Source organism: Bufo bufo, chromosome 6 (genome assembly GCF_905171765.1).
Source record: "Bufo bufo chromosome 6, aBufBuf1.1, whole genome shotgun sequence".
NCBI lineage: Eukaryota > Metazoa > Chordata > Amphibia > Anura > Bufonidae > Bufo > Bufo bufo.
In genome coordinates this window covers 26,257,346-26,284,101 of record NC_053394.1, presented here as the reverse complement: position 1 = coordinate 26,284,101, position 26,756 = coordinate 26,257,346, and the positions used below count along the sequence as shown (strand labels likewise).

The following is a 26,756-nucleotide window of genomic DNA, read 5'->3' as shown; positions in this document are numbered from 1 at the left end:
AAATAGTTGTTGGTTCTATAATTTTTGTGTGCCTGTTTTCCAAGATTATTCTATTAAACTTTTTTTTTACATTTTTTGCCCCAATCTTTTTATTTATATTATTTATATCCTGTTGCATTGAAAAAGCTATGTATTCCAGTACTGGATGTGCATTTAAAATTCACTCTCAGCCATTCGGTTATAGCTCAGGAATGTCCTAATAGAGATTTCCTTTAGGACAGCTGTGGGGGGCACTTGTTAGGCCCATGGCGGTCCCTTAAAATCGATCCGGAGAAGACCATCAGGGGAGGAGAACTTCTCTCCACTGCAGAACAACTATGGATCGTGGTAGCATCACGGGGTTAAATGGCAAACGTTCAACACTGGGCACCGTACAGTTCTGACGCGGGGCATCAAGGGGTTAATTGTGTAATCTCGCAGTGCAGCACAGTAGGTGGGACCTGACCTTTAGCTCAGCGTCCTCTACACTTGCGCAGTGCCAGATTCAGCAATCCACTGCTCACTGGAACCCTCAGCAGCCAACAATCCCCCTCCCCCATTATGTAGAAGTGCAGATTTCCTCTTTCGGATAAGGAAGTATGAATTCTCCGGCTTGGACGGTTTCTCCACCAGGGTTTTTTGTTACTGTGCTGTTGCCATAAGGGAATTGCTCACATTTTATAGAGATTCTGCTGAAAGGGAAGGGTAACCCCCATCCTCCCCCTTCACTGGAAGCAAAAATGCTTCATCACCACCTTCCAGTCATACAGACATGAGGTGCAGGGATTGTAGCCACAGGGGTTGGTATTTTTCAGTATTTCTTTGCCCTCATCCCCCTTTAAACCGATTCTTCCTCCGAAGCTAAAGTTAGAAGACTTCCTTGATCTGCCATATCATCCGTCAATTATTAACGCTGTAGCGATATAGACAGCAGACGCCATAGCATTCACGTGCTCCGCCTCGAAAGTCTGCACGCCCTTGGGAGCCTGCACTGGGCAGGACACCTGTTCTACAGGCTGCTTCAACACTGGCATTTTGGCGTTCCGTTTGTGAGATCCGTTCAGGGCTCTCACACGCGGTCCAAAACGGATCAGTTTGCATTCTAATGCTTTCTGAATGGAAAAAGGATCCCCTCAGAATGCATCAGTTCAGTCACCATTCCGCTCTGGAGGCGCTGCCTGCAGCGTTTTGGTGTCGTCTGGTGAAACTGAGCCAAGCGGATCCGTCCTGGCACACAATGCAAGTCAATGGGGACTGATCCGTTTTCACTGACACAATCTGGCACAATAGAAAACGGATCCGTCCTCCTTTGACTTTCAAGACGGATCCGTCTTGGCTATGCTACAGATAATACAAACAGATCCGTTCTAAACGGATGCAGACGGTTGTATTATCTGAACGGATCCATCCAGGACGGAACCGTACAAAACGCGAGTGTTAAAGTAGCCTTAGACCGGTCATGTGTTCTTAAAGGGGATGTCTGAGATTAGATCATAGCACCGCCTTGGATCAAGGGCTGTGCCTGGTATTGCTGCTCAGCCCCATTCAAGTAACTGTACAGCTTGTACTTATCTTTAATTAAACAAAGTATCAATCATCTTAATGTCCAAAATGCCCCCCCCCCCCGCCCTCCCCCCCACCTCCAGGTCTTGTAGACTCTGGCAGTGAAGTGTAAGTTATCCATGCACTTCTTGACACTGTTACTGGGGAGGAGGGCTCCCATCTATTTTTTTTAGATAGATAGATAAATAATAGATAGATAATAGATACATAGATAATAGATAGATAGATAGATAGATAGATATTAGATATATGATAGATAGATAGATGATAGATAGATAATAGATAGATAGATAGATAGATAGATAGATAGATAGATAATAGATAGATAGATAGATAGATAGATAGATAGATAGATAGATAGATAATAGATAGATAGATAGATAGATAGATAGATAGATAGATAGATAGATAATAGATAGATAGATAGATAATAGATAATAGATAGATAGATAGATAGATAATAGATAGATAATAGATAGATAGATATGAGATAGATAGATAATAGATAGATAGATAGATAGATAGATAATAGATAGATAGATAGATAGATAATAGATAGATAGATAGATAGATAGATAGATAGATAGATAGATAGATAATAGATAGATAGATAGATAGATAGATAGATAGATAGATAATAGATAGATAGATAGATAGATAGATAGATAGATAATAGATAGATAGATAGATAATAGATAGATAATAGATAGATAGATAGATAGATAGATAGATAGATAATAGATAGATAATAGATAGATAGATAATAGATAGGAGATAGATAGATAGATAGATAGATAGATAGATAGATAATAGATAGATAGATAGATAGATAGATAGATAGATAATAGATATGATATAGATACTGTATGATAGATATTATGTAAATAATTATATAAAATCCTCCAGACGACCAGTACGTTGTACGACCTCTCACCTGGGGGGCAGCGCGCGCAGCATTTGTTGAGTTCTTCTTCTAGATACTGAAAGTTATTGCAGGAAACTTGGTTTTCATGAGCAACAATCTGAAAAAAAAGAGAACCTGACATTAGGTGACGATCTGATTTTCAGCTTTTCTATTAGAACAGAATCATCTTGCACGGACACTGGTTCATGGTCGCGGTGATGTCTCCTCTCCTGTGCACATCACTAGAAGGTCTCACCCCATCAGCAGTGCTGTGACTATGAACTGTAATAATACCGCCACAATACAAGCCACATACTGAGCGCCCTCATAGTACTGCCATACAGTGTTTACATAATGGTGCCACACAGTAACCACATAATACTGCCACAGGATCCATATATAATAGTGCCATAAAGCAACCACAGAATGCTTACATATAACACCCAAATACTGTAATAGTGCAATAAAGTATCCACATAAAACTGCCATACAGCGTTTACATGATTGTGCCACACAGTGAACACAGAACAGTAAAGTGAGAACATACCGTAATACTGCCGTATGATGCATAAGTAATAGTGCCATGTTATGCCCACAACTACATGAGGCCTATATAAAATAAACCAGTTAATACTGCCGTATCAGCACAGAACAATGCCATCAGCTGTGGTGTTTGATTGAATTGTGGGGCTTATACTGTATATACACTGATATACTGTCCTGACAGTGTGTATTGAGGGGGTTTACCCACAAACGGGGGCGTGCACAGAAATCATAGGGACCCATAATAAAATTTAGTAAGTGAGATCTCAGTGAAATAAAAAAATATATATTTTTTTAAATTAACTTAAGGAATTTTTTATTAAAAAAACTAAAAACTTACACTCCATCTCACCCATTTTACCCAGCTGTCAGAAAAAGTGGAATGTGTTTTATCCGGACAACTGGCATAAATGCACCGATACATCTACCCATATAGCTCTAAACCCTCTGCTTCCCTTCAGTACATGATAAAACTGGCTGCCTGCAGCCACCACTAGGGGGAGCTCAGTCCATACGAATTTATACAGCTGCAATTGAACCCAAGTAGCTGTACAATTCACCTTTCAGTGAGCGCCATCTAGTGACGAATGCAAAAAAAATTTAGGTCAGGATGTCAGGAGGCAGGAGAAGGAGTTCAGCACTGGACCCCCTCTCACCTGCGGCCCTATGCCACTCCAGATAAACTCCTCTTCACTGAAGACATGTTGGTGGGGGTGTGGGGAGGCTGATATTGGCTGGAAGGGAGCCAATACAGAACTTTTTCCACATGATACAGTATGTTTTTTGGCACCGACGTATTACATGATCCAAGCTATACACTGCGTGCAGAATTATTAGGCAAATGAGTATTTTGACCACATCATTCTCTTTATGTATGTTGTCTTACTCCAAGCTGTATAGGCTCGAAAGCCTACTACCAATTAAGCATATTAGGTGATGTGCATCTGTAATGAGAAGGGGTGTGGTCTAATGACATCAACACCCTATATTAGGTGTGCATAATTATTAGGCAACTTCCTTTCCTTTGGCAAAATGGGTCAAAAGAAGGACTTGACAGGCTCAGAAAAGTCAAAAATAGTGAGATATCTTGCAGAGGGATGCAGCACTCTTAAAATTGCAAAGCTTCTGAAGCGTGATCATCGAACAATCAAGCGTTTCATTCAAAATAGTCAACAGGGTCGCAAGAAGCGTGTGGAAAAACCAAGGCGCAAAATAACTGCCCATGAACTGAGAAAAGTCAAGCGTGCAGCTGCCAAGATGCCACTTGCCACCAGTTTGGCCATATTTCAGAGCTGCAACATCACTGGAGTGCCCAAAAGCACAAGGTGTGCAATACTCAGAGACATGGCCAAGGTAAGAAAGGCTGAAAGACGACCACCACTGAACAAGACACACAAGCTGAAACGTCAAGACTGGGCCAAGAAATATCTCAAGACTGATTTTTCTAAGGTTTTATGGACTGATGAAATGAGAGTGAGTCTTGATGGGCCAGATGGATGGGCCCGTGGCTGGATTGGTAAAGGGCAGAGAGCTCCAGTCCGACTCAGACGCCAGCAAGGTGGAGGTGGAGTACTGGTTTGGGCTGGTATCATCAAAGATGAGCTTGTGGGGCCTTTTCGGGTTGAGGATGGAGTCAAGCTCAACTCCCAGTCCTACTGCCAGTTTCTGGAAGATACCTTCTTCAAGCAGTGGTACAGGAAGAAGTCTGCATCCTTCAAGAAAAACATGATTTTCATGCAGGACAATGCTCCATCACACGCGTCCAAGTACTCCACAGCGTGGCTGGCAAGAAAGGGTATAAAAGAAGAAAATCTAATGACATGGCCTCCTTGTTCACCTGATCTGAACCCCATTGAGAACCTGTGGTCCATCATCAAATGTGAGATTTACAAGGAGGGAAAACAGTACACCTCTCTGAACAATGTCTGGGAGGCTGTGGTTGCTGCTGCACGCAATGTTGATGGTGAACAGATCAAAACACTGACAGAATCCATGGATGGCAGGCTTTTGAGTGTCCTTGCAAAGAAAGGTGGCTATATTGGTCACTGATTTGTTTTTGTTTTGTTTTTGAATGTCAGAAATGTATATTTGTGAATGTTGAGATGTTATATTGGTTTCACTGGTAAAAATAAATAATTGAAATGTGTAAATATTTGTTTTTTGTTAAGTTACCTAATAATTATGCACAGTAATAGTCACCTGCACACACAGATATCCCCCTAAAATAGCTAAAACTAAAAACAAACTAAAAACTACTTCCAAAAATATTCAGCTTTGATATTAATGAGTTTTTTGGGTTCATTGAGAACATGGTTGTTGTTCAATAATAAAATTAATCCTCAAAAATACAACTTGCCTAATAATTCTGCACTCCCTGTACATGTAGAGCTACTACCAATAATCTCCGTCTGTTGTGAAACTACAACTCCCAGCATAGACTGATGGCAACAGGCTATCGTACCATGCAAGAAGTTGTAGTTTCACAAAAGCTAGAAAGCCTTAAATAGTCAATAAAATGCCCCCCTCCCCCCTGCAAGAAGTGACCACTGCAGGAAGAGCCAGCTCATAGTAAGAAACTAATGGACTTCATGAATTCCAGTTAACCAGAAATCCCCGACCAAATGTTGTGACTCTGGAGACGATGCAAAACAAATGTCAAAAATAAATCCGGCACACCCTACATCTGCCTCATCCCATAACATCGTACTGCCCCTCATATTATATTATAGCTATAGCAGTTATATTCTTGTACATAGGAGCAGTATTATAGTAGTTATATTCTTGTACATAGGAGGCAGTATTATAGTAGTTATATTCTTGTACATAGGAGGCAGTATTATAGTAGTGATATTCTTGTACATAGCGGCAGTATTATAGTAGTTATATTCCTGTACATAGGAGCAGTATTATAGTAGTTATATTCTTGTACATAGGAGCAGTATTATAGTAGTTATATTCTTGTACATAGGAGCAGTATTATAGTAGTTATATTCTTGTACATAGGAGCAGTATTATAGTAGTTATATTCTTGTACATAGGAGCGGTATTATAGTAGTTATATTCTTGTACATAGGAGCAGTATTATAGTAGTTATATTCTTGTACATAGGAGCAGTATTATAGTAGTTATATTCTTGTACATAGGAGCAGTATTATAGTAGTTATATTCTTGTACATAGGAGCGGTATTATAGTAGTTATATTCTTGTACATAGGAGCAGTATTATAGTAGTTATATTCCTGTACATAGGAGGCAGTATTATAGTATTTATATTCTTGTACATAGGAGCAGTATTATAGTAGTTATATTCTTGTACATAGGAGGCAGTGTTATAGTAGTTATATTCTTGTACATAGGAGCAGTATTATAGTAGTTATATTCTTGTACATAGGGGGCAGTATTATAGTAGTTATATTCTTGTACATATGAGGCAGTATTATAGTAGATATATTCTTGTACACAGGAGCAGTATTATAGTAGTTATATTCTTGTACATAGGAGGCAGTATTATAGTAGTTATATTCTTGTACATAGGAGGCAGTATTATAGTAGATATATTCTTGTACACAGGAGCAGTATTATAGTAGTTATATTCTTGCACATAGGAGCAGTATTATAGTAGTTATATTCTTGTACATAGGAGGCAGTATTATAGTAGATATATTCTTGTACATAGGAGCAGTATTATAGTAGTTATATTCTTGTACATGGGACCAGTATTATAGTAGTTATATTCTTGTACATAGGAGACAGTATTATAGTAGTTATATTCTTGTACATAGGAGCAGTATAATAGTAGTTATATTCCAGTACATAGGAGCAGTATTATAGTAGTTATATTCCAGTACATAGAAGCAGTATTATAGTAGTTATATTCTTGTACATAGGAGCAGTATTATAGTAGTTATATTCTTGTACCTAGGAGCAGTATTATAGTAGTTATATTCTTGTACATAGGAGCAGTATTATGGTAGTTATATTCTTGTACATAGGAGGCAGTATTATAGTAGTTATATTCTTGTACATAGGAGCAGTATTATAGTAGTTATATTCTTGTACATAGGAGGCAGTATTATAGTAGTTATATTCTTGTACATAGGAGCAGTATTATAGTAGTTATATTCTTGTACATAGGAGCAGTATTATAGTAGTTATATTCTTGTACATAGGGGACAGTATTATAGTAGTTATATTCTTGTACATAGGAGCAGTATTATAGTAGTAATATTCTTGTACATAGGAGGCAGTATTATAGTAGTTATATTCTTGTACATAGGAGCAGTATTATAGTAGTTATATTCTTGTATATAGGAGCAGTATTATAGTAGATATATTCTTGTACATAGGAGGCAGTATTATAGTAGTTATATTCTTGTATATAGGAGGCAGTATTATAGTAGTTATATTCTTGTACATAGGAGCAGTATTATAGTAGTAATATTCTTGTACATAGGGGCAGTATTATAGTAGTTATATTCTTGTACATAGGAGCAGTATTATAGTAGTTATATTCTTGTACATAGGAGCGGTATTATAGTAGTTATATTCTTGTACATAGGGATATATGGGTAATTGTATTAAGCATCTAGTCTTTTGTTATTGTCATTTCCTTTCTCGTATCAATTACTCTTCATTATTTGACAAGAGTCAATAATGAAAACAGGAAATACTCTTACTGGAATAGATGATTAGGATATGAAATGAATACAGGACATTTACAGTGAGAAATCATCTTAGTTAAACACTTTAATATACTGAAGGATTAAAATACAAATACAACGTATTGACATTTGCAACGGCCGGGCCCCAGGGGCAATATGTGAGTGTTGGTGGGCCGATGGGGGTAGTAGTTGTTTGCCCACTGTTCTGTAGAGCTCCCTGGGTCAGTGTGCAGTGAATGGAAGGACAGCACCAGTTCCTTCGGGGCACACTCTGTTGTCCAGGGACTCCCGCCAGATGGTGGTTGAGGTGCCCTTGGTCGAATGGTTTAAGGTGCCCGTGGAGGCAGTGTCCCTGGTGTTCGTGACGCCAGCACCGTTAGGTGCAAAGGAAGGTTGTAGAAAGGATGAGGAGTCAATGGTTGTAAACAATAGAACTTTTTACTTAATCAATTGCCTTGAGGTGCTGTACATTTCCATTTGTAAAGGTGACAACTCATATGATGCATACACGATTGGTTTAGCTGCAATCCTAGTAACAGGCTTGACAATAGGTGCATTGAGATTTTCCTTTGGCTGGTATGAGAGAGTTCCTTTCTAACCGTCCTCACTATGTCCACACTCTAGCTGCCAGATACTGGATATAATAATGACTCTAACTTGTGTTTGGCAACCCACAGGGCGGTCTCCCTAACGGCAGGCATGAATCCTCTGCTCCATTGTTTGCACTGGTTGCTTTCAAAAACACTGGTCAACAATATCCATAGAAGTATGTGGTAATGGACAACCTTGCGCTGTGTCCAAGTGCTTTTAGGGTTCTCCCGGTCACTGGTGCTGTGGAGTCCATAAGCTAATGCTGCTTGTATCACCAGTTTACTCTGGTCTGTGCTAGGCAGCTGTAAGGATGTTCTCCCTACTCCCTCAGCTTGGCTAAGATAACAGCTACATATATTAGACTTTGCTTCTCCTGCTCCTCACACATCGCTACCTCTCTCCTCACTCCTCAGCTAACTTCCTTCCTTCTACCTCTGACTTGACACACCCTAAGATATACAGTACAGACCAAAAGTTTGGACACACCTTCTCATTAAAAGAGTTTTCTTTATTTTCATAACTATGAAAATTGTAGATTCACACTGAAGGCATCAAAACTATGAATTAACACATGTGGAATTATATACATAACAAACAAGTGTGAAACAACTGAAAATATGTAATATTCTAGGTTCTTCAAAGTAGCCACCTTTTGCTTTGATTATTGCTTTGCACACTCTTGGTATTCTCTTGATGAGCTTCAAGAGGTAGTCCCCTGAAATGGTTTTCACTTCACAGGTGTGCCCTGCCAGGTTTAATAAGTGGGGTTTCTTGCCTTATAAATGGGGTTGGGACCATCAGTTGCGTTGAGGAGTAGTCAGGTGGATACACAGCTGATAGTCCTACTAAATAGACTGTTAGAATTTGTATTATGGCAAGAAAAAAGCAGCTAAGTAAAGAAAAACTAGTGGCCATCATTACTTTAAGAAATGAAGGTCAGTCAGTCAGCCGAAAAATTGGGAAAACTTTGAAATTAAGGGCTATTTGACCATGAAGGAGAGTGATTGGGTGCTGCGCCAGATGACCTGGCCTCCACAGTCACCGGACCTGAACCCAATCGAGATGGTTTGGGGTGAGCTGGACCGCAGAGTGAAGGCAAAAGGGGCAACAAGTGCTAAGCATCTCTGGGAACTCCTTCAAGACTGTTGGAAGACCATTTCAGGGGACTACCTCTTGAAGCTCATCAAGAGAATGCCAAGAGTGTGCAAAGCAGTAATCAAAGCAAAAGGTGGCTACTTTGAAGAACCTAGAATATGACATTTTTTCAGTTGTTTCACACTTGTTTGTTATGTATATAATTCCACATGTGTTAATTCATAGTTTTGATGCCTTCATAGTCATGAAAATAAAGAAAACTCTTTGAATGAGAAGGTGTGCCCAAACTTTTGGTCTGTACTGTATATATATATATGTGTGTGTGTGTGTGTGTGGTGCCAGCACTACCTAGGGGACAGTTGTAATAACATGCTCAAATAAAACAGCCTTTTATAAGGAATTACAGTTCACACAGAAATACATTAATGTGCACACTACAAATAGCCAAAATTATACAGGGCCCCACGACCATCACCGAGTGGGACACTGCACATTTACACCACAGATGAGATGCCAAAAAGTGGTCACAGAAGACACAATAATGAAGGCAAAATGAAACCATCCAAATTAATATACAAAACCACATACATAAAATATTACAGACGCTAAATGGCGCCTCAAACCAACCCCAACACATGTTTTGCGTTGCTTTCTCAGGGGGTAGAGAAAGGTGAAGCACACCTAACAGATATACAGTTGCATGAAAAAGTATGTGAACCCTTTGGAATGATATGGATTTCTGCACAAATTGGTCATAAAATGTGATCTGATCTTCATCTAAGTCACAACAATAGACAATCACAGTCTGCTTAAACTAATAACACACAAAGAATTAAATGTTACCATGTTTTTATTGAACACACCATGTAAACATTCACAGTGCAGGTGGAAAAAGTATGTGAACCCCTAGACTAATGACATCTCCAAGAGCTAATTGGAGTGAGGTGTCAGACAACTGGAGTCCAATCAATGAGATGAGATTGGAGGTGTTGTTTACAGCTGCCCTGCCCTATAACAAACACACACCAGTTCTGGGTTTGCTTTTCACAAGAAGCATTGCCTGATGTGAATGATGCCTCGCACAAAAGAGCTCTCAGAAGACCTACGATTAAGAATTGTTGACTTGCATAAAGCTGGAAAGGGTTATAAAAGTATCTCCAAAAGCCTTGCTGTTCATCAGTCCACGGTAAGACAAATTGTCTATAAATAGAGAAAGCTCAGCACTGCTGCTACTCTCCCTAGGAGTGGTCGTCCTGTAAAGATGACTGCAAGAGCACAGCGCAGACTGCTCAATGAGGTGAAGAAGAATCCTAGAGTGTCAGCTAAAGACTTACAAAAGTCTCTGGCATATGCTAACATCCCTGTTAGCGAATCTACGATACATAAAACACTAAACAAGAATGTATTTCATGGGAGGATACCACAGAGGAAGCCACTGCTGTCCAATAAAAACATTGCTGCACGTTTACAGTTTGCATAAGACCACCTGGATGTTCCACAGCAGTACTGGCAAAGTATTCTGTGGACAGATGAAACCAAAGTTGAGATGTTTGGAAGAAACACACAACACGATGTGTGGAGAAAAAGAGGCACAGCACACCAACATCAAAACCTCATCCCAACTGTGAAGTGTGGTGGTGGGGGCATCATGGTTTGGGGCTGCTTTGCTGCGTCAGGGCCTTGACGGATTGCTATCATCAAAGGAAAAATTAATTCCCAAGTTTATCAAGACATTTTGCAGGAGAACTTAAGGCCATCTGTCCACCAGCTGAAGCTCAACAGAAGATTGGTGTTGCAACAGGACAACGACCCAAAGCATAGAAGTAAATCAACAACAGAATGGATTAAACAGAAGAAAATACGCCTTCTGGAGTGGCCCTGTCAGAGTCCTGACCTCAACCCGATTGAGATGCTGTGGCATGACCTCAAGAAAGCGATTCACACCAGACATCCCAAGAATATTGCTGAACTGAAACAGTTCTGTAAAGAGGAAGGGTCAAGAATTACTCCTGACCGTTGTGCACGTCTGATCTGCAACTACAGGAAACGTTTGAAGTTTGAAGTTATTGCTGCCAAAGGAGGTTCAACCAGTTATTAAATCCAAGGGTTCACATACTTTTTCCACCTGCACTGTGAATGTTTACATGGTGTGTTCAATAAAAACATGGTAACATGTAATTCTTTGTGTGTTATTAGTTTAAGCAGACTGTGATTGTCTATTGTTGTGACTTAGATGAAGATCAGATCACATTTTATGACCAATTTGCGCAGAAATCCATATCATTCCAAAGGGTTCACATACTTTTTCTTTCAACTGTAAATACCTCCCCTGACCAAAATAAAACCTGTTTCATTATTATAGTGATTGAAAGTCATAGAAAGCAGCTACTAGTATTAAATCGTCTGCACCTGGGTGGGATTCAGGATAGAATCGCATCAGCAAACCACTGTCGCAATCGCTGAGGTGCCGGTCACGTGACGAGGCCGAATCACCTGACAACCCACTCTCCGCCCTTTGAGTAGGTTGCACAGTAAATAAAAAGCATTAGGGTATGTTCACACTTCCAGCCTGCCGGATCTGTGCTAACGCTAGACCACCGTGCCGCTGGAAGTCCGCTCATTCACTATAATGACAAGCCAAGATGTGGACTGACAAAAAACGCAGCATGGTGTAGATTTTGTCCGACCGCCTCTCGGTATGTTTGCCGTGCTGCGGACGGCCCGCCCCCATGATAGTGAATGGCGCCGGAGCGGACTTCCGGCAGGCTGTTATGGTGGGTGAAGGCTTTCGCTAATGTAAAAAAGCAGCCTAAAGCTACTTTCACACTGGCGTTATTGTTTTCCGGTATTGAGATCCGGCAGAGCATCTCAATACCGAAATAAAACTTTTTCCGTTTAGTCCTCATGCATTGTCAATGGAAAGAGATCCACTCATAATGCATCCGGATGTCTTCCGTTCCGGAAGCATTCCGTTTTGTAACTGGACGCAAAACCGATGCTAGCTGCGGTTTTGTGTCCGTTTATAAAACCGGAAAAAAACGGATCCGTCACTGAAAACAATGTAAGTTAGTGGTGACTGATCGTTTTTTTTAGGAGCCTAAAAAATGTATTTAGTGACTGATCCGTTTTTTTCCCGTTTTGATTTCACACAACCGCATCCTAACAGAACGGATGCATCCTGATGTGCAAACTCAAAACGGATCCGTTTAATTCCGGTATTGAGAACCTCTTCCTGGTCTCAATACCGGAATTAACAACGCAAGTGTGAAAGTGGCCTTAGATGAGTACTTGCCTAAGGCCCGGCCTAATACTGTAGTTTGATAATACCTGTGTATTGCAATGCAAGGGGCAGGATCGCAGGTTCAGGTCCTGTAAAATCGAATACACTTGGCTGGTATTGTATTACACTGCGATTTTTCCACACGAGAATCCTGTCGGAAAAAAATATGCGCGTAATCTGCAACCTGTGCAGGTAGCTTAAATGGAGTCTGTCACCGTGAAATTCACTGTTACATCAGATACGCTGCCTTGTAGGGCTAGCTCACCTGAATGTAATGATACCTTTCACTCAGCGATCTGTTGCTTCATTCTGGAGAAAAAGTACTTGTAATACATATGCAAATGAGCAGTTAAGTGCACCAAGGGTGGTCTTAAAGGCTATGTACAACTTCGGAGGCAATTTTTGTTTATGATTGCATTTTATTCATTTTTGGCTAAAAATCATATTTTCAATTGGTCTTCATAAAAAATATTGAGCCGTTCTGTCACAAAGGGTTAACTGTTTTTCTAACTGTGTGACTGGTACTTTAACTTTTTGCCGGTCATCTAATAAACCTTACCTCTAAACTACTGAGAGGTCAGAAACACTTAGTTAAGATACGAATTGAGCTATAATGAGTGTCTAGGAGGTCAGAGAGCAGAGATAAGGAGTCCGTCAGCTCCTGGTCTGATGGAAAAGACAGAAAATCCATAGGTTGCTACTAGAGCATCTCAGCTCTCTACAGAAAAAAAGGGGCTCCATATTTTTAATAAAGACCAATTGAAAAAATGATTTTAGCTCAAAATGAGTACAATATAATGATAAAAAAAATTACACTTAAAGGTCTACATAGCCTTTGAGCCACTATGTGCACCCTTGCTTCTCTTAAAGAGCATCTGTCAGCAGTTCTGCACCTATGACACTGGCTGACCTGTTACATGTGCGCTTTGCAGCTGAAGGCATCTGTGTTGGTCCTATGTTCATATGTGCCTGCACTGAAGTTTTAATATATGCAAATGAGCCTGTAAGAGCAACGGGGGCGTTGCCGTTACACCTAGAGGCTCTGTGCTCTCTGCAACTGCCGCGCCCTCTGCACTTTGATTGACAGGACTAGGCGCTGTAAACGTCATCAGACCTGGACCTGTCAATCTAGAAGGACAGTTGGCTGCTGGCAGAGGGTAGAGGCAACAAGAGTGCACAGAGTTGCTTGGACCTGCCCTCAGTGCACTTAACTGCTCATTTGCATATGGAATACAAGTAAGTTTTCTCCAGAAAGAATCATTTAGCTGAACAAGCCCTGCATTGTACCAGGATTAACAGTGAATTCCATGGAGACAGGTTCCCTTTAAAGGATTAATGAAGGCCTCGGTGGAGTCATAGAACAACAGCCTGGTGTATAGACCAATGCCAACGGTGGCAACATGCGTAATCCTAATGCTCGATAGCTGCTTAGGCCACTCAATGAGATAGCTGAAGCATTGTACTTAGTGCTGACATTGTGCCGCACCTCTCTGTATGTATACAGTATGCTGTGGCTCAACGCCGTCACTCAGGACAACTAAAAATAATCGTTGTCCTCCCCCCACCACCGCTGCAGAAGTAATGTTACCCCCTGGTCTGTGGGTAAGATCACCTTGTGTGGCTCTGGTCTTAACTTGTGCTGCACTCACTATTCTGCTGGTGCAGTCACTGTGTACATACATTACTTATCCTGTACTGATCCTGAGTTACATCCTGTATTATACTCCAGAGCTGCACTCACTATTCTGCTGGTGCAGTCACTGTGTACATACATTACTTATCCTGTACTGATCCTGAGTTACATCCTGTATTATACTCCAGAGCTGCACTCACTATTCTGCTGGTGCAGTCACTGTGTACATACATTACTTATCCGGTACTGATCCTGAGTTACATCCTGTATTATACTCCAGAGCTGCACTCACTATTCTGCTGGTGCAGTCACTGTGTACATACATTACTTATCCTGTACTGATCCTGAGTTACATCCTGTATTATACTCCAGAGCTGCACTCACTATTCTGCTGGTGCAGTCACTGTGTACATACATTACTTATCCTGTACTGATCCTGAGTTATATCCTGTGTTATACTCCAGAGCTGCACTCACTATTCTGCTGGTGCAGTCACTGTGTACATACATTACTTATCCTGTACTGATCCTGAGTTACATCCTGTAATATACTCCAGAGCTGCACTCACTATTCTGCTGGTGCAGTCACTGTGTACATACATTACATTACTTATCCTGTACTGATCCTGAGTTACATCCTGTATTATACTCCAGAGCTGCACTCACTATTCTGCTGGTGCAGTCACTGTGTACATACTGTACATTACTTATCCTGTACTGATCCTGAGCTACATCCTGTATTATACTCCAGAGCTGCACTCACTATTCTGCTGGGGCAGTCACTGTGTACATACATTACTTATCCTGTACTGATCCTGAGTTACATCCTGTATTATACTCCAGAGCTGCACTCACTATTCTGCTGGTGCAGTCACTGTGTACATACATTACTTATCCTGTACTGATCCTGAGTTATATCCTGTGTTATACTCCAGAGCTGCACTCACTATTCTGCTGGTGCAGTCACTGTGTACATACATTACTTATCCTGTACTGATCCTGAGTTACATCCTGTAATATACTCCAGAGCTGCACTCACTATTCTGCTGGTGCAGTCACTGTGTACATACATTACATTACTTATCCTGTACTGATCCTGAGTTATATCCTGTATTATACTCCAGAGCTGCACTCACTATTCTGCTGGTGCAGTCACTGTGTACATACTGTACATTACTTATCCTGTACTGATCCTGAGCTACATCCTGTATTATACTCCAGAGCTGCACTCACTATTCTGCTGGAGCAGTCACTGTGTACATACATTACTTATCCTGTACTGATCCTGAGTTACATCCTGTATTATACTCCAGAGCTGCACTCACTATTCTGCTGGTGCAGTCACTGTGTACATACATTACATTACTTATTCTGTACTGATCCTGAGTTACATCCTGTATTATACTCCAGAGCTGCACTCACTATTCTGCTGGTGCAGTCACTGTGTACATACATTACTTATCCTGTACTGATCCTGAGTTACATCCTGTATTATACTCCAGAGCTGCACTCACTATTCTGCTGGTGCAGTCACTGTGTACATACATTACTTATCCGGTACTGATCCTGAGTTACATCCTGTATTATACTCCAGAGCTGCACTCACTATTCTGCTGGTGCAGTCACTGTCTACATACATTACTTATCCTGTACTGATCCTGAGTTATATCCGGTATTATACTCCAGAGCTGCACTCACTATTCTGCTGGTGCAGTCACTGTCTACATACATTACTTATCCTGTACTGATCCTGAGTTATATCCTGTGTTATACTTGACAACTCTCCCAGTATATCCGGAAGGATCCTATTAAAAGGGGAAACCTTCTGGTCTCCTGGAAGAGTTCATACAGAGGGGATGGAGCAATGTTGCCAAGAGGCGTGCCAATGCCTCAAAATAACATTTGGAGGCACTTACTGTAATACACATTTCATTCTCGGAAGCCAATTTATAAAATTCAGCAATTAGGAATACACTCCAGGGCTGGAATCACAGTAGTGCCGGTTATTACTGGAAACATGCTTGTTGTCAGACTTATGGGACATCCGATTACTGTACCTTACCATATAGGCAGGGAAAATAGCTGCAGTGGGCAGGGGCACGCCACTGGGCAGCCTCCCCTCTGTGTCCAGAACTGTCTACCTTCAGCTGCCTTTAGGGTCAGACCACTGAAAATACATTCACACAGCTCCTATTCACTTCAATACTCGCTGTCTATAAAGATATGCACTTAGCTCCCCCTAGTGGTGGCTAAATGTTGTGGCATTACATCATTCATCAGAGAACCAGATCTTCCTGATACTAATATATCATGAAATGAATCAGAGCGAAACATTAGACCTAAAAATAAAGAGTAATGCACCTAAACATGAATAAAAGGCTTGAACATTTGGCGGATGGGGCCCATTCTGAGCTCTATGACTGCCCCTTTCCTGAACACTTGCAAAATGGAAATCAGAGGCTAAAACTCTGGGCAAATATTGAAGCAGCAGGGAATACTGGAAGCTTTCAGCTCTGAAGCCAGCAGAAGTATGAAGTTTGAGTCATGTTTCCATTGACTCTGTAGATCACTTCTCTATGTAAACTGTTGTTCAGATGGACATATAATTAAAGGGATAGTCCAGGTTTAGAGAAACTTGAGTCCTTTCTTCCAAGAAACAGTGCCACACCTCTTCACAGGTGGCGTGTGGTACTGCAACTCAATCTTATTCGTTTCGATGGAGCTGAATTTAAATACGAGACACTACCCATGCACAGGAAGGTGTGGTGCTGTTTTTGGAAGAAAGTCCTGTTTTTTTAAGCCTGTATAACCCATTTAATCCGAACCCCACTCAGCCACGGGACCTTCTCCAAGTCTGAAGCCACAGCTCAGGCATAATTAAAGGGAGTTTGTCTATATTGTCACCCATTAAAGACATCCTTGCATCCTGTAGGTGACATCACACTCTTACCTTTCGGTTCATTTTCACAGCCCCAGAAAAAACATCTTTTGAGCCAAATGCAAATTCATTGAAAAGAGTCCAAGGGGTGGTCCCCAGGGCTAACGGTGCCCAGACCCACCCATCTTCACTGAGCCTTTTATTATACTCCTCCCTCTGACCCCTCTTATCTGAGGCTCGGTGGAGGTTCTATAGGGCGAACCCGCACCAGTCATGCATTGATGCTCCGTCCAGGATATACAGTGCATTAAAAAGTATTTGTCTCGAATGCACACATATAGGCGTCATGTTACTGGGCCCCATGGACCTGAATCCTATGACACCAGAATTGGGACCCTCAGTAATTAGCTGAAAGAAACACCTGCTTCATTGCACAACCTGACAGAGGGCCAATGTTCTCCTGAGTAACTAAATGGCACCCAGCTGTAGTACCGGAAACAGCCAAACAGATGGCGCTGTGTTGGTTATCCAGCAAGCTCCTGACCCCTTCGATCAGTAGTGATGAGTAAAGTTATGACAAATTCGATTCGATTGCTTCGCCGAAAAAATAAATTCGATTTGTGACAAATTACTATTGTCACGGTGCGGTATGGGGGGGGAAGGGGGCTCCACAACGAACACCGATGGGAAGCGGGAACAGAAACTAGGCCTAAACACTGGGGAAAGGGAGCTGGTCACCTCCTAAAGCAACCCTAATGCTAGTCCTGACTAACTATAAGTATAAACAGGCCTTGATGGTAGGGAAGTTCATACACCGGAACCTAGGGCCCTAACTTCCCCTGTATAACCCTTGTAATAGTGTCAGGACTAGAGACGACCGGTTTCTCCACCAGAAGGATGAACCAGAATCTCCTTCAGGCCTAGAAACAAAGAAAAGAGGAAGACAAAACTTACTGTTATGTTCTAGCGCGGGTCCACCTGACCCCCAGAACATCTAACAACAAGTTTTCAGTGATGTTCAAGTAGGTGTCCACCTGACCACTAGAACATCACACAAGACATGGTAACAATGGGATGACATTGATGTCTCAATAGGTGGCCCTCAATAACTGGGCAGATGGAATACCCAGGACAGGAGCATAGCTCCAGCACCAACAGAGGCTGGAGGACAACTAAACTCCAGCCTACCCGCCGCAGGCAAAATAAGCACCTAGTGATCACACCCAGCCAGGTAGTTAACCCCACAAGCACCAGACAGGGAAGGGAACAAACCTTAAAGGAGAAGTGTACACAGATGCTGCATAATCGGCACGATGCCCCAGGTAACCAGCATGCACGGCAAATGTGTCACGGGAACCAACACAGAGACTAGTAATGTCACACTGCTGCAGCCAATCATTGGTGTCATCGGGTGCACAGCTGAGGCCAGTGATTGGCTGCACCGGTCACATGATGTTACTGCTGCAGCCTGGTGAATATAGCCTAGCTAAGAGAAGTGGATCACAAGGGTTGTCCGGTTTTCTCCTAAAACTGAACAACCCCTTTAAATGGGACCAAGTTGCAGTACCAGGATCAACCATACAAAGATGGATGGAGCTCGATCGCTGACCACTGTAGATGAGCAAATTATTTAAAAGTCAGATTCGGCTGATTCGCCACATTTAATTCACTCATCTCTACTGACCACCTTCGACCTGATTGGGGGTGAAACTCCACGATCACTCATAGATGACTTATCCTAAGGGTAGGCTGTCAGCCCAGGGAGCCCATTAAACCTAGGCAACACCCCCCGTGGTCTCTGGGGACACCGCCCGGGGTACGTGGGGACACTGCGCTTACTTGACATCACTTAACCCCACGGGCTTTAGAATACAAATATGAAGAAATGAGGAAACGCACATGGCGGCAGCACAGTAGTAACACTGATGGCCGGCGTGTCAGTCAGTCACAAATATGCAAGTGAAAAATTCCCACATCTTGAAGGTCGGTGTCACGTGCAGCGTGGGAGTGAAATAGTCCCTCCGCACCGCAACTTCCTTCTTCAGAACTGTACAACTGGGATTTCAGAAGGTCGGGTTGAGCCGTGCATGCTGGGAGTTGTAGTTGGACAATATTGGGGTTCACAGCGAATAGATCGCTGTCTAAGCAATGGTCGGTGACATTTGCCTGTGTACCTCGTTACCAACACGCTCTCTGTTTGCTGTCATGGAATGGAAACATTGCATTGAGCGTGTGCAGCACAGGTCTACGAGAGTCTGACGGAAGCATCACATTAGATTACACCAGCCCTCCCCCCCCCCCCCAAACTGTGACTCCTAAGCTGTCAGGGCAAGCCGGGGGCTGTAGCTTTGTAATACCTTGATGGTAATGACAGCACCAAATAAACCGTACTATAGTGCCAAAATAATACCTCCATACAGAGCCAATGTGAAGGCGACATAAAGAGCTGGGAGTTTGCCCCTCGTGTGACTAGCGGTGAAGGTCAAAGGGTGTTCGTCCTTTTTGTTTCCACAGGATAGGTAATAAGTATCTGATCGCTGCTGAGGGGTCCGACCACCCAATCACGAGAACGTGGGTCAGTGAGTCCCCCAAATGGATGGAGTCCCCCAAGTTACATAATTAATACGGTTAAAAAAAAAAAAGACTTAAAGGAGTATTCCAGTATTCTTTTAGATAGGGAATAACTTAATCTAACTCAGGCATGCCCAACCTGCGGCCCTCCAGCTGTTGGAAAACTACAACTGCCATCATTCCCGGACAGCCTACAGCTATCAGCCTACAGAAGAGCATGGTGGGAGTTGTAGTTTTACAACAGCTGGAGGGCCGCAGGTTGAGCATGCCTGGTCTAACTGGAATACCCCTTTAAAGAGGACCTTTCACCTTGAAAAACATTGTGAACTAAGTATGCTGCCATGGAGAGCGGCGCCCGGGGATCTCACTGCACTTACTATTATCCCTGGGCGCCGCTCCGTTCTCCCGTTATCCCCTCCGGTATCTTTACTCACTAAGTTATAGTAGGCGGAGTCTGCCCTTGTCCTGTGGGCGTCTCCTTCTCCCAGCCCTGGGAGGTTTTTTTCTCTCAGGCTGTGAGCTGTGCGCTGCGATTGGCCAGCGCTACAGCCTAGGAGAAGGAGACGCCCACAGGACAAGGGCAGTCTCCGCCTACTATAACTTAGTGATAGAAGATATCGGAGGGGATAACGGGAGAATGGAGCGGCGCCCAGGGATAATAGTAAGTGCAGTGAGATCCCCGGGCGCCGCTCTCCATGGCAGCATACTTAGTTCACAATGTTTTTCAAGGTGAAAGGTCCTCTTTAAATCCATCAAGTTCAAACAAAGTATGGGTGGGAATGTGAATTTTAGAAAAAGGTTAGTGAGACCCAGATTTCTTCACATTAATGTCATGTACATTTAAGAATTTATCTAAACCCGTCCCCTCTTCCTGCTGTGACCACGTCCTGAGGACGTCTATTCCACAGATTCACCGTTCTTACAGTAAAGAAGCTTTGACGCTTCTGGACACTGAACTTTTTCCTCTCCAGTTGGAGGCAGCGCCCCCTCGTCTTTTAAGCGGAACAGTTTTTCACCATATTTTTTTGTATGGCCCATTTATATACTTGTACAGGTTAATCATGTCTCCCCTTAGGGAGATCTTTCCTCATAGGGATCTTTCCTCATCACTAAGACCCTCCATGCCCCTTATCAGTTTAGTCGCTCTCCTCTGTACTCTCTCCAGCTGCAGGGCATCCTTTCTATGGACTGGTGCCCAGAACTGAACTGCATATTCCAGATGGGGCCACACCAATGCTTTGTAAAGTGGTAATATTACATCCCTGCCCCGCTTAATACATGACAATATCCTGTATAATGACAACATGTATGTACGGCTAAGCCGAGCATGCATGTGAATCGGGGGGAGTTGCTTTATTTCTATGCGAAGCCGAGAAGGACTTTTGTAATGGCTGTGTAATGTTCTATGCACCTGAATGAGACCAAGTTGCAGAAAGCTGCAGTACCAAGCACGGCCACTGCGAAGTTCACGGCACTGTCCCAGGAGTCAGACCATTCTGATATAAGACAGACCATCAAAAGCAAAGTCCTGGAAAGCCTTTTAACCCTATAATGACTGTGACTTATTGCATTTCTTTCTACAGTTACCACTTTCTACTCTTTTTCTAGACCTGGATTTAGATTGTTTCTGGCATCGGTGATGATGATCTGTTTGTGTGGTTACAGGTAGCGCCGGCCTTGCTCCAAAACTCACACAGTCTGCAATTACAGCTCCACGTGAACCACCCGGCAGGAACGCAGCAGAACTCTTTCTTTCATAATGGGTTTCCTGCAGGATTGTGACAGAGTCATCCAGACCCTCCGAAAAAGTGAAGTAAATGGGCAGATGTGTTGGGACCGCCGTGCAAAAGAAATCCAATGTAAAGATTCAAAAGCGGGGGCGTACACAGATCCCATAGGGCTCCATAGCAATACTTAGTATGAGCCCCCCTGCCCCAGTACGTGTGTGTCAGTCAATCCTAGGGAATGCAAATGCGACGCCTCAGATTGCAGGTGAATTTATTTTTTCTTTATTAAATGGAATAAATTTTAGTTTAAAAAATGAATTTAAAAAAAAGTCACCCATGGCATCACCCACCTTATCCGACTTATTCTGATCAAAATATTTCAGGTATCTGGCGTAAAAACATTGATAAGCCTCCTGCTTCCTTTTTGTTATAAAGCTGGCTGCCTGCAGCCACCACTAGGGGGAGCTCAGTGCATAGGAATGTATGCAGTTACCATTGACTGAAGTGGAAGCTACAATAATCTGATTGCACTGAGCTCCACCTAGTGGCTGCTGCATGAAAATGCTGTTTTTTTTACATTTAGCGCCTGCCTCCTTTCTCCCCTGCCCGGACCCCGTAGCAGTTGCCTGGTCTGCCTCCATTGAAGGTTCACCACTAAGCGGAAACTAAGATTTATGCAAATAGAACATATTTTTCCTCATTCTCATTTTTTTTTTTTGCCTAGTACATGTGTGGCTGCCTCCATCTTGGCGTGCACTGCTTCCATCAGGCTGTATGGAATAAAGCTGGTTCCTATCGATCCTGAGTGCATTTTTGAAGGCCTTTGTATTGTAGGGACCCATCTGGATGAGGTGGCCAGGGGCCTACACGGATCCTCATGGGACCCCAATACAACACTTAGTATGGCCCCCACCAGTGAGATTTATTTATTTATTAAGCAGAGGCATTTTATAAGTAATAGCTCGCCCTCCACTTCACCAAATTTACCCGACGTTTGCAGGAAAACGTGAAAATATGGGTGACCGTATTCTATTTACACCTGACAACTAGCTGAAAAACACTGACATATTTGTCGCTTCCCCTCAGACAGTTTATTATAAAATCTGTCTGCTTGACGCCACCACTAGGGGGAGCTACCACCAAGCTCAATGGAAGCTGTAAAATGTCTATGTACTTGGCTTCCCCTAGTGGCTGCTGCCGAAAAAGGCTGTGCTGATTTATGTATAAAGGAGGAGTTCAGCACCAACCTTTTCTCTGACCTATATGTGATTGATTTGCATTTGTCCTGTATGTATCGCATGCGTCATATGAATATACCTCTAAATAATGATTTGTTCATCTGACTTTGCACAAAGCAAAAAGTTCCAGATACAAGACGTGGTTGTTCCCAGGGGGGGATTCCATTCTTGCCTTTCTTAAACTAAGGACCGTATATACTACTGGGACCCGAATAGGGCGTTTCCTCGGGGGGTTATAGCAACTATGTCCTGTGAGCAAAGTACATGTATCTGATACCACTGGACACAGGAGAAGATTTCACTCACTTATTCACTTAAAACATTCCGGTTGAAGTAATTCTATTATAGTATAACTGGAAAACAGAAGGAAATGTGCACCTCAATCCAAAAAAAAAATGCAAGATACATCACATTCTAATAAACCATGTGCAATGCACAGTATACAATTCAGTACACAGTCTACAAAACCATATACAGTGCAGAACTATATCTGGCAAACAAAATGCAAAGCAGATTGCATTTTAATAAACCCTATTTACCATTTTTTTCAGACTATAAGACGCACCTAGGATTTGGAGGAAGAAAATAAGAACAAAAATATTTTCCATCAAACCTCAGAGCAGAACCCCAAATCAGACCCTCATTCTTCATCAGACCCTCAAGTGAGAACCCCATTCTTCATCAGACCTCAGATCAGACCCTAAAATCAGACTCCCAAACTCCATCAGCCTCAGTCAGACCCCTCAACCTCCATCACCTTCAGATCAGACCCCCCCAGCCTTCATCAGTCTCTCATCAGACCCCCCAGCCTTCATCAGTCTCTCATCAGACCCCCCAGCCTCCATCAGTCTCATATCAAACCCCCCCAGCCTCCATTAGCCTCAGATCAGCCCCGTCAGACTCAGATCAAACCCCAATCAGTCTCAGATCAGACCTCCTAGCCTCAATCAGCCTCAGATCAGACCTCCTAGCCCAAATCAGCCTCAGATCGGACCCCCACCAGCCCCCATCAGACTCAGATCAGACCCCCAATCAGACACTATCAGCCTCAGATCAGACCCCCCAATCCCCATATACCTCAGATCAGCCCCCATCAGATCCCTCGGCCCCCAACAGACTGCTCCATCACTTCTTCTGGGTCCCACTGTGTTCTGTGACCTGACTGCACACAGCGTCAGGTCATAGTGCGCGCTTACATGCACTACGTCCTGCTGTTGTGCATGTTCAGGACACCAGAGTGGGACCCAAAAGAAGACCAGAGAGGTCAGTACAGCCAGTGCAGCGCTGTCCTCACCTGCCTATGCCTCCCGCAGGCTGTCGTTAGCATTCAGACTATAAGACACACTGCCACTTTCCCACCATTTTTTGGAGGGGAAAAGTGCGTCTTATAGTCTGAAAAATATGGTATTTGTCAAGAACCTCACATCTATATAATGAGCATAGCATTAACACTAGTAGGTTTTCTATGGTGAGTATGACACTGTTATGTGTTTTGTTTTTTCGTGCTTGCAAAGTGCTGTTGCCTTGTGTTTGTTTTCGTATTTTCAGCCATGGTGATGTGTATCTGTGCATTGGGATGTGCTGACTAACTTAGTTTTTTTCTTTGCAGTCTGCGTTTGAAGATCTGGCTGTCTCCATTTTGGTCATGCGCTTCTGATTAACCTGTTTCTCCCACGGGCAGATTTTAGTGGAAACCTGTGCAGGGAGAAGAGCACGGGCAAGTGTGTAGGACCTTAGAAAGAATGGTATGGCGCTGTAGACAAGGGGCCACTCGCCAGATGTCGTTGTGCCCGCCACACCATGGTCCAGACAGCCTTGAATGTTGGTGAAATCCCTGTTGCTGCGGCTGCATGCAGCCCCTCCAGTGGTGGTGTCCAGTAAATATACCTTAGTGAGGAGAAGAAGAAGAAGGCTGTGTGCGGCGCTGCAAGGATGAAGATTCCCAGGATGGGTTTGGAGAAAACTTTATTTTGGTGCAAACATTAATTTAAAAAATTTTTTTTTTTTAGTGCTAAAATAAAGTTTTCTCCAAACTCATCCTGAGAATATTCATACTTCCAGCGCCGCCTTCTTCTTCTTTAGGGCTCATGCACACCACCGTTGCCTGTTTAGTGGCATATTGCGGATCTTCAAAACACAGATACCAGCCGTGTGTCTTCTGCCTTTTGTGGAATGCAACGTCAGGACATGTTCTATATTTTTGCGGTTGCCACGGAACGGACGAACAGATGCAGAGAGCACATGGTGTGCTGTCTGCATTTTTTGTAGCCCCATTGAAGTGAAAAAGTGCGGGTCGGATGCGGACAAAAAATACGGTCGTGTGCTTGAGCCCTCATGCTGACTTATGTTCACAGGCTGATTTTAATTAGTGCAAGTATAAAGCTGTAGAGTGGGCTTGACTTATATGTGGAACCTGCCTACCCTGAATTTACTGAAGCCAATAGCAACGCGGTATTCATTTCTTATACAAATAAAACTTTTTTAACTGGATCGGCAGAGCCCCATCATCTGTTTTTATTTTACTTCTTCTTCCCTGAATTGCAGGCCTGATAGCACCAAATGAGGTAGCATGTAGCGTAGGTTCCTGTCCAAAAGAGATCACCTTGCGGCAGTGGACGGGCACAAATGATTTTGTACAAAATGTATTTGCCAAGAATCTCACATCTATATAATGAGTGTAGCGTTAGCACTAGTATATTTTCTGTAGTGAGTATGGCATTATTTTTTATATTTCCTTTTATGTGTTTGCAGAGTGGAGTTGCATTCAGAGTGGTGTTACATTGTGTTTGTTTTAGTAAACCCTATACAATAAACAGGATACAATGCACAGCAAATTCTAATTAAAAAGCCAGTATATAATGCAGAACCGCAAGTAATACCGAAGACATTCTAATAATATACAATGCAGAGCACATTCTAACAAACAGGAAACCTTACAATTAATAATGCAGAGACCGTTTAACGTACAATATACAATGCAGAAGACTTCCTAATGCACAATATACAATGAGGAGCACATTCTAATGAACAGGATTCACTCCACAGAACATTGCTATGACAATATACAATGCAGGGTACATTTTAATTGACAATCTAGAATGCAGAAGATATTCTATTGCACAATGTACACCGCAGAGCACATTCTAATGCACAGTAGGATACACTGTGCCAAACATTTCTATGAAAAATATACACTGCCCGTCCCAAAAAAAAAGTCGCCAGCAAAAATATTTCGTTGGACCGCCTTTAGCTTTGATTACGGCACGAATTCGCTGTGGCATTGTTTCGATAAGCTTCTGCAATGTCACAAGATTTATTTCCATCCAGTATTTCATCCATTAATTTTTCACCAGATCTTGCATTGATGATGGTAGAGTCTGACCGCTGAGCAGAGCCTTCTCCAGGACATCCCAAAGATTCTCAATGGGGTTAAGGTCTGCACTCTGTGGTGGCCAACCCATGTGTGACAATGATGTCTCATGCTCCCTGAACCACTCTTTCACAATTTGAGCCTGATGAATCCTGGCATTGTCATCTTGGAATATGCCCGTGCCGTCAGGGAAGAACAAATCCATTGATGGTATAACCTGGTCATTCAGTATGTTCAGGTAGTCGGCGGACCTCATTCTTGGAGCACATACTGTTGCTGAACCTAGACCTGACCAACTGCAGCAACCCCAGATCATAGCACTGCCCCCACAGGCTTGTACAGGAGGCACCAGGCATGATGGGGGCATCACTTCATCTGCCTCTCTTCTTACCCTGATGCGCCCATCACTCTGGAACAGGGTAAATCTGGACTCATCAGACCACATGACCTTCTTCCATTGCTCCAGAGTCCAATCTTTATGCTCCCGAGCAAATTGAAGCCTTGTTTTCTGGTTTGCCTCACTGATTAGTGGTTTTCTTATGGCTACACAGCTGCTCAGTCCCAATCCCTTGAGTTCCCTTCGCATTGTGCGTGTGGAAATGCTCTTACTTTCACTATTAAACATAGCCCTGAGTTCTACTGTTGTTTTTCTTCAATTTGATTTCACCAAACGTTTAAAGGGGTTATCCGAGTTATTTTTTTGTTCTTTCTATGTTCCTAACTGG

General features: G+C 42.7%; 1 protein-coding gene across 1 annotated transcript in view; it reads right to left on the bottom strand.

Annotated features, from left to right (window-relative positions):
• LTBR (lymphotoxin beta receptor) overlaps positions 1–26,756 on the bottom strand; it is a 52,562-nt gene that overhangs the window by 19,139 nt on the left and 6,667 nt on the right. The window contains exon 2 of the mRNA XM_040435595.1: positions 2,477–2,564. Within this exon, the coding sequence (XP_040291529.1) occupies positions 2,477–2,564 (88 nt within the window). The remainder of the gene's footprint in view (positions 1–2,476; positions 2,565–26,756) is intronic.